At 43.7% G+C, this 8,966-nt stretch overlaps 1 protein-coding gene across 1 annotated transcript; it reads left to right on the top strand.

Annotated features, from left to right (window-relative positions):
* The first annotated feature begins 194 nt into the window (after positions 1-194).
* RAB19 (RAB19, member RAS oncogene family) lies at positions 195-4,617 on the top strand. The gene is made up of 3 exons (XM_009903024.2): positions 195-550; positions 1,381-1,564; positions 3,607-4,617. The coding sequence occupies exons 1-3, from the start codon at positions 356-358 to the stop codon at positions 3,870-3,872; spliced, it is 645 nt and encodes a 214-aa protein (XP_009901326.2). The 5' UTR covers positions 195-355; the 3' UTR covers positions 3,873-4,617.
* Positions 4,618-8,966: the final 4,349 nt, after the last annotated feature.

The raw sequence follows: 8,966 nt of genomic DNA on the forward strand, positions 1-8,966 counted from the left end.
GTCTGGTCCTCGCCGCCGCCAGGCAGGGCCCTCCGGCTCTGTCCCGCGGAGCGACGGGCGTCTTGTCCACCTCCGCCTTCGCAGGCAGTGGGGAGCGAGAGGCGTTGATTTCGCTGCCCACGCTGAGCCCGCAGGGCTGAGGCAAGGCAGCCAGAGGAGGAGGAGGAGGAGAACTACATTTCCCGCCGACCCCGAGAGGGCCGGGGCGGGTACAAAGCGGGCGCTACCTGTTGCGGCCGGTGAGCGCTAACAGGTGAGCGGGCGGCTGGTCAGCAGCGGGGCTTCCTTCCCGGACCGCCGTGAGCTAGGCCAGGGCGGCCGCTTCTCACCACCACAGCCCCCCCCAGGAGCTGCGATGCCTTTTCCTAGCTCTGGCGCGGATGATGCCTTCGACTACCTCTTTAAGATTATCCTGATTGGGGACTCCAACGTGGGGAAGACCTGCGTGGTGCACCGCTTCAAGACGGGGCAGTACAGCGAGAAACAGCAGAACACCATCGGCGTCGACTTCACTGTGCGCTCGATGGATATCGACGGCAAGAGAGTGAAGGTCGGTGGCCAGAGCGAGCTCAGGTTGTTCCGTGGGCAGTCCTTGCTCGCCATTCTCGTGCCGAATCGGATGCTAAGGAAGTGGGGATGCGCAGCATCTCCTGCTCGGCCCTGCTGAAGGCAGCAAGCAAGGCTGGTTGCCTTTTAGATCACGGTATTTGAGGGGAATCTTCCCTCAGGCAAGTGCCATGAGAGAGGCAGCCACCCACCTTTGGGTACATACTTAGCCTGTGTGGACCTGTGGAGAAAGCGCTCACTTTGTGTGCAGGAAGTTCTTCAAAACCGGCTCTAGTTTGGAGAGTGTCTCCTCCTTCTGAGATGTGAGGGGGTTGAGCTGGGAGAGGAGGGAAAATTCTCTAGATTGCTAAGGTTCTGTTTTGATGTGTGATTGATCTGAAGGAAGATGAAGACTGCTGAGACAAACACCAGAATAGTTAGCTAGAACTTACTTCTGCGTACCGATGTAAGTTAGTATGTGTGCCCTTGCATAACTTTGCTCTGCCCAGCACTGCATCAGGGCTGCATCGCTGCTCTTCTTCCTTACCTATTAAATGCCTGTAATGTTCTATATATTGGTGCAGCTGTTGAAACTGATTTCTTGGTTTCTTTGCAAAGCTGGGTTTTGCTCTTCTCTTTGGCCTGTGCAGATTATTTTTACGAGCATGTCTCTTCAGCTCTAGAGAGCACAAAGCCACACTGTGCTGTAGTAAATGAACTGGGACAGATCTAGCTGCCTTTTACACAAGCAGTTTCAAAACCATAGATGCTGATGGCAGACACCCAGGAAGCAGCATTCACTGCTCTTCAGAGTTTCTCTCCTTTCTCTTACAGATCCAAGTCTGGGACACAGCTGGTCAAGAACGCTTCAGGACAATAACCCAATCTTATTACAGGAGTGCTCATGGGGCCATCCTTGCCTATGACCTTACTAGGAGGTCCACTTTTGAATCCATTCCTCACTGGATTAATGAAATTGAAAAGTATGGTGCTGCAAACTTGGTCATGATGTTAATTGGTAGGAATCTATTCTTAAATGTTATGTGGCTTTTTAAATACGTATATAAAAATCCCTCTCACTTTTCCCCCACTACTTTAATGCATAGTTTAAAGATGCTTTAAGAAGAATGCAATTTCAGTTGAGAGAGTACTTGGAAAAATTAGGGAAGTCGCATCCTAGTCCTGAGAGGACCAATTGCACTGCAGACAATAAAACCTTTCAACTTATTCTTCCTGATGGAAAAATGCAGCAAGCTTGGTGCTGGTCTAGCAAGCAGGGACAACCTCACTAAGGTTAGAATTGCAGTAAGTCTGACCCTAAACTCCTGACATGCAGGAATTTAGCAGTTCAGTAATTCAAGAGGAAGGGGAGTGTGCAGAGAAACACAACTCCCATTCTCATCTTTCTTCTCCATTCTTTTGATATGCATGTGCTCTGTAAGGGGACTCCAATCAGGTAAGACAGTAGATAGGGACATGGCTTTTGCAGACCATGTTGTCTGACCGCTTGCAATCCTTGTTTATTCCACTAGCATTCAGGAAATATTGCCTCTTGAGGAAAGGGATGGACAGAAATTGCCTAGCCTGGAGCTGATAGGGAGCAGCAACTTCTTTCCATTTGTGTTTCAGGTTATTGCTTGTCCTTCACCCAAAGGAGAGAACTGGTGTAGTAAAACGACAAGAGCCTTTATTTTCATTCCACTGTGACACTGTACTTAGAGCAATGTATGAAGCCACAGCAGCACAAACTGGCTTTTGAGGATAGGCAGAGGCAGTATTGAGCCCCACAGCACAGCACGTGTGGCACTTAGGCTTCTGTGGGTGCTCCCAACACAATAGTTCTGCTGTGGTTCTTCCTCTGAAAAAAAACCACCCCAAACCCACAACAAAACAACAACCAACCAAAACACCCCCAAACAACCACCAATTTAGACCTGCTTGTAACTGCAGTACTTTGAATGAGTAAGCATGGGGAGAAACAACACTTTGGTAGGGTTTTTCTAACTTCTCTCATGAGTCTACCAAGACCTACCTATGTGTGGTGGATGGTGTTGCTTGTAAGAAAGAAAAGTAAAGCTTTTTGTCAAGAATCCAGCTTGGCACTTTCTTCCATAGCTGGTGCTGTTTACTTTCCTTACCTTGGCAGGAAGTCTTTGTACATTTAATGACACAGCCATGTCGCACACCTTTCTAGCATGGAATAGGAGGAGGGAAGAGCAGGGACTTTTTTTAAGGAAGCAAACAACCCCTAAGCAAAGTGGGTTTGGGGAGATTTTGGTTTTCTTTTGTGAGGTTGGTTGGTTTATTTTTTGCTCTCTTTTAAAAAAACTGAATGGGAGATCTGCTTATATATGCTCCAAATTCAAGATCTGAATTTGATGAAGGGTAGTCTTGAAACTGTGAATGTGGGCCTCAGCCAGGTACTGCCTGTACCAGACCTGATGATAATTCCACATGTACCTTTGTATATTTAAGTAGGCAGAGCATTTTATCAGAGGTGTCTCATGACAAATTTAGGCTGAACTGCTTCAAGCAAAAGTTTATATGTGCAGAAACTTGATATACATTTTAGGCATTAAGGAAGGTGGTGTGAATTCTTGTCTTAAAATTACTGACTTGTATAAATAGGTCATGTTAAAATCTGATGAACAGGTGAACAGGTTCATTGTGGGTTTTAGTAGGGTGGGAGGTCTGCTTTAGACAACAAATGTTCCAGAATTTCACCAATGAGCATCCACTTTGCTACTTGTTTAAAACCACCAGGGAACAGGGACCAAGCATTGCTTCCAAATAGTCCTCTGGTGTCACTACTTACAGAAGTAATTAGATAAACACAGGGATTTAGTTTTTGTTTGGATTTTGACTCCTTTGATATCATCATGTGTTTAGCTGCAGTTTAGATCCACAGTCTGTGTTTGTGGCTCTTATGTGCTCATGTTGGTTTTCCCCCCCTGCAATTCTTAGCATAAATCTATTGTTTAACAAAATTGAATTATTTTATTGCATTTGAAGATCAATTTTTTTGGAGACTATTAAATTATCTATTTGCCTTCTTTTAAGGGAACAAATCAGATTCACTGGACAAGCGCCAAGTCCTGTTTGAAGATGCCTGCACGCTGGCAGAGAAGTATGGGCTCTTGGCTGTGCTGGAGACATCAGCAAAAGAAGCTCAAAACATAGAAGAAGTGTTTGTGTTAATGGCTAAGGAGCTAATAGCCCGAAACACCTTACAGCTTCACGGAGAGAACCCTCCAAACAGCATCTACCTTGACTCCAGGCCAGTGATTGCCAGTTCAAGTGTGGAGAAGACCCAATGCCTCTGTTGAAGAGATTTCAGGAAGAATTTGAAACTCACTCTTTTGAGGCTGCTTGATTTAGTTTTATGCACTTGATGAAGGTGTGCTATGTGGCCTCAAGCCATCTCTCTTGATATCTATACCTGGCAGTTTGGCTTGTAAGTATCTTCAGAGGTTGTTTCTGTTGGTAATACATGTTCCTTTGAACATGGCAGCTGATATTTAAACATGAGCTTCTAGGCTGGGAGGACTTGGGAAGCTGTCAGCCCTTGTACTAACCAAAGAGAACTATAAGAATTACTGCCTTTAATTATAGCCTTAACTGATTTTCTGGCTGTGTCAGAAGGCAAATATCCATCAGAGCTCTGCCTTGAGCTGACCCTTCTAAGCTATGCAGTTTGCTGTAGTGCAAGCACTTTACTCCTTAAAGCTACAGGCAAAAAGTCTGATAGATGCTTGGACAGCAGTAAGCCATTGCTGCTCAAATTTTCATTTAGGAGTGGTCCTGCTGTCAGACATGTAGCCACTCATACCAAGGAAGCTAATAACATTTGTGAAAGAGCACATGATTTTACATCTGTACTGACTTCCTTACCAGACAAACCTGAGGACATCCCTGGGGTTTCATAGCAGGCAGAATGAGATACTGTAGGGTCCCAACCTTCTTCCTAGGATGAGAAACTGTCAAGAATTGTTTCCATTAGTGATCTGTCTTGCCACACTGGCTAGGAGTGGTGAAGCTTCCAAGGTAACAGTAATGGTCTAAATCCATGCTAGGGTGAAGGGATTTTTTTTCCCCCCTTTCCCTTCCTCCCTCCCTCCCCAACCTTGTCTTGCTTTTGATGTGATGATTTTAAATCAAAAGCCTTCTGTACTTTGTGTGATGGGCCTATGGCAGCTTGAGAGTATTCCTGTAGATTTTCAATGGTGAGAACGGGATTCAAGCTCCTGTAAAACTCAGCAAGGGATACGATGGTTTAACGATGTAACCTTGCCTTAGAGTGGTAAAGGAATGGTACAGGGGCATTCTAGAAAGCTACCCCTAGGCAAGTGTATAGGCTACTGCTATGGAGACTGAACATCTTGGTAGCAAAGTTTTGTATTGCTCCTTGTAAATGCAAGCTAGGGGCTCACCTCTTCTATGTACCAGTACTTAATCAAGTTTGAGGGTTTGCAATTGTTTTGGTTTGGGTTCAGTTTTAGGGTTTTCTGTTTGTTTTCCTCTAGTAGATGGAAACAGAGGAGGAAGGGAAAAAAATGTATTACAGAGGAATGTTTTTTTTTTTACTGAAGTGCATTGATTAGTTACAGTTATACTATGAACTGGAACTCGGGCTTTATAGTGATAAAATACAGTCTGGGTTACATGCCTGAGAAGCCCTGGGAAGGCTAGTATGCTGCTAGCTTACCAGGCAGCACTCTACCCATGTTTCACAAGTTCTTGAAAAACAGGGAAAAAGATTTCTGGAAAATCTTGTCTGAGAAGCACAAAAAATAAAGCAGAATAATCACTGGTTTATAGTCTTGCAAATATTTCTAGTACTGCTTCCTCTAGACTAGTTCTTTGCTATTGCATGCAAAGGGAGGGAAGTAATTTGGCTCTGTGTGAACTGAGGGAGACATCTTCAGTGCTAGCCTCCAAGCCTTTTGCCATTGCCTGCTGTGGAGAAAGCTTCATCTGTTTTCAGCATACTCTTTCTAATGTTTACTTCTTAAACTTAAATTTCATCTTGATTTGGTACTAGCCTCTTTGTTGCATTTCAGTTTGCATATTCAAGCAACAGAAAACACCATAATCTTTCAAAGCAGCTGAACAAGTAGCAATTAATCTTCTGAATACTTTCCATATCTCTTGGTGCTAGGAAAACAGACAAATAGAAGATTAATATTTTTATGTGTTTAAAATCCAAATTACTCCTAGTAGTAGTTTGTAATGTAGCAGTTACTACTTTTGTTTAGTATCCACACTTACACTCCTGACAAACTTTGTTCCATTTCAGATATACCAGGGAATAGAATTTGCTGCAAACACTAATCTTCCAGGAGACCTTAGGAGAATAGTGTCTACAGACAGTTAAGCTCTTTCATTAGCCAAGAATTAGATGAACGATCTTACCAGCAGAATATGAACCTTTTTATGGTTCATAGGGTTTACTACCTGTATGGAGATTTCTCCAGGCTGACGCTCCCTTAACTGCTCAGCACTGCCAGGTTACAGGGCTCTTCCCATTCTCTTCCCACACACACAGAGCTACCTGCAAAGTCAAGTCCTTCCTTGGCAGAAAGCTGTGCAACGTAGAATCAGGGAGAACAGACTTGTCATTGTGCTTTGAGCTGCTGCACTGTTACCTTTAACCAGGTGTAACAAGCTCCTTGTTACTCTTTCAACAAACTACATGTTGTGCCACTGGCCTGGGAATGTGACCTCTTTTGGTTGGTTCTTTTTGGCATCTTCCAGCTGCCCTTTGGTGCGCTTACACTAAATAGTTTCCATGTGGTGATTTTTAATGCTGTCCTTGTAAATGAAGAGCAAGCTGCAGAAGTTGCTAACGAGGAGGTTCTTCAGCATATAGTAGCACACAGTAGTAGACTGTATTATTCATGAGGTAGTACATGAAGGAAACTATAAACTTAAATCCTTTTATCACAGCATGTCATTCTAGAATGTAAGAAGGCAGCCACCAGATTTGTCAAAAACCCAAGCACAACAGAACTTCTGCAGTTGTGCCTTTCTTCATCATAGAGCAGATGTAAGCAGGAAGCTCTGATAATGCAAATAATGTGAACTGCTGTGGAACCTTAAATGAATGTTTGTTCCCCCAGCATCACATGCAAATTCAGTGTGCTTCTTGACAGCACCACTAACGCACCTGTAGAAACTGCAGCTTATTGTAATGTTGGTTACAATGCTATTATCAAGAACTATTACTGTCCCAGCTTGCAAGAGCTGCACATGCAGCTTGAAGATGAGCTATTTGGGGTTTTTCTTGAAGTATTTGAATCTTGCTGAGGCACAGCACTTGCGTTGGTATCACAGCCATGCCAGATGAAACAAGCAGAACCGATCCACACAACAGGGTAGCAAAAAACCTGAGAGGATTTCAAAACAGAGCAAACTCTGACATCTCCTATAAGCTAGCTGGCTTAAAAGCAAACATATCTGCAACAGTGAGGTAGAAGCCCACATGGCACTGCCAGTGTGGTCAAGTTTTTCTTCATACACAGGGGACAGGCTCTTAAGAAAAGCTGAGGTTCTTATCTAATCACTCCAGTTAATGTTTAAATATAGTTGGAAAGGAGACAAAGTAAATTCAGTCCTTGAACAGAGAGTGAGCTGCAACCTCCTTTCCCTGTGCTCTTTAATGGGAGCTGAAAACGAAGCTTCCCCAAGCAACAGCACTGTTTAGAAGTGTCCCTTCCCTGCTGCAGGCTGTCAACAGGCAGACGTTTTTGTATCTCCATTACCATAACACCATGTTTGGCTGCTGGCAGGAGGGCTTTAACACTCCCTGCTCAGTGTACTGACTCAAAACCATTTTCAAGCACCCCTCTCAAGCAAGTGTGTTAAGGACTGGAACTGCAACAAACACTGGGATATCAAGAGTCCCTTGAGAGTAGTTTTAGGCCAAGAGCCCTTTTTACCTAGGAGTACTCCTATTTTCAATAGGAACTTGCACATTTGAGAGAGTCAGGACTTTTTGAAGTCTTATAAAGCATTTCTAGTGCTCTTATTCTAAACATCAACCTTAACTCAGCTGCCTGCACAGGCTGTGTCAATGCAATCACACCAAGCTGTTGCCAAACAGTTGTTGACTGTGGCTTTCACAAATCACATACCCATGAATAACAGGAACAAGTAGGGGCAGTTTAGCTTATCTGCAGTTCCCCATTTTCTTGCTACAGCCGTGTCCATGGACACCACTGCTCATGAGCTTTCACTGCCAAGTCTATTGAGGTTTGCTTAACTCAAGCAAGGCTTGCCACAACTACTGTTCAATGGCACCTCTCTAAAGCTAGCATTAAACCGACTTTGTAACAATTTCATCCTCACAGTGCCACCCTGTATTATATCTGGAGCCTAAGGGATGGCATGTGGCTCTTGTTTTAAGCTGCTGTAGCATTAATAAATCCATCTACAGAAATTATGTTCCAAACATGAGATACTGCCTACTGCACAGTTATCCTCCAGCCAGAAATGGTTTTGTACTTGCTGTAGCAGAAGAGTTACTTTGTGTTTCAGTAAATGAACCAGGCATCCCCTCAGCAAGATAGTTATACACCTTGGGCTATGATTGGGAAAGAGCTGTGACATCAAGGTTGAAACTGAAGTAGCAGAGGTTTTAAGAAATGCTCTTTGCTTGTGTGGTCATGAGACCAATTAAGAAGTGCACTTATTTTGCACATACCACAAGATGCAAAATTTTATATCATATCATAGATCTCTATGCTTGCATAAAGTTGAGACACTTCAAGTGAGACCTTTCTAAATATTTTTGTTTTGAAATCAGTATTTTGTCAGTGGAAGTTTATGGAGCCTTTGTACCTTTTCATCTTGATGCTTTCTCATTGGCCTTTTCAGTTTCTGTACCTTATGTATTTGCTTGAAGAAAATGTAGCACAGCCTAATTCATATCCCTCCATATTAAAAGTCTGCCTTAATTCTACTGACTTTATCCCTGTTCTTACAGAGGAAATCCACAGCAGCCTACTAACATACTCTACTCAAAGGCCCTACTCTCTTCAGTTATTCCAGTTTAGGGTGGGTGGAAATCAGCTCAACATCAAGCTTAGATGCAAGGCTACCACCACCAAGATTGTAACTGGTAGTGACACAGCTGTACTGCTCAGTGACAAATACACCCAGTCCTTTCAACTTACGGAACAAGAACCACAACAGGCTTCAAAGAAAGTGAGCAACAGAAACAACTGATCATGATGCACTTGACTACATCAGTCACCTTGCAGCTTGAAAGAACTGCCTCCAGCAAAGCACACCATTTATCTGCATGTTCCCAGCTTCCTCTGTAAGACATAGAGAAGTCAGGTTTAGAAGCAGCAGCATCCACCATTGTGCCACAGGCACACACACAAATAGTAAAGCCATGCCATTTCTGACCCCTTATG

The sequence above is a fragment of the Dryobates pubescens genome, chromosome 15 (genome assembly GCF_014839835.1).
Source record: "Dryobates pubescens isolate bDryPub1 chromosome 15, bDryPub1.pri, whole genome shotgun sequence".
Lineage (NCBI taxonomy): Eukaryota > Metazoa > Chordata > Aves > Piciformes > Picidae > Dryobates > Dryobates pubescens.

Bases quoted from the DNA above. Each gene is read 5' to 3' on its own strand.
- RAB19 (XM_009903024.2), top strand. From the start codon at position 356: ATGCCTTTTCCTAGCTCTGGCGCGGATGATGCCTTCGACTACCTCTTT. The intron at 551-1,380 runs GTCGGTGGCCAG...TTTCTCTTACAG, and splicing joins TCGACGGCAAGAGAGTGAAG to ATCCAAGTCTGGGACACAGC. The intron at 1,565-3,606 runs GTAGGAATCTAT...CCTTCTTTTAAG, and splicing joins CTTGGTCATGATGTTAATTG to GGAACAAATCAGATTCACTG.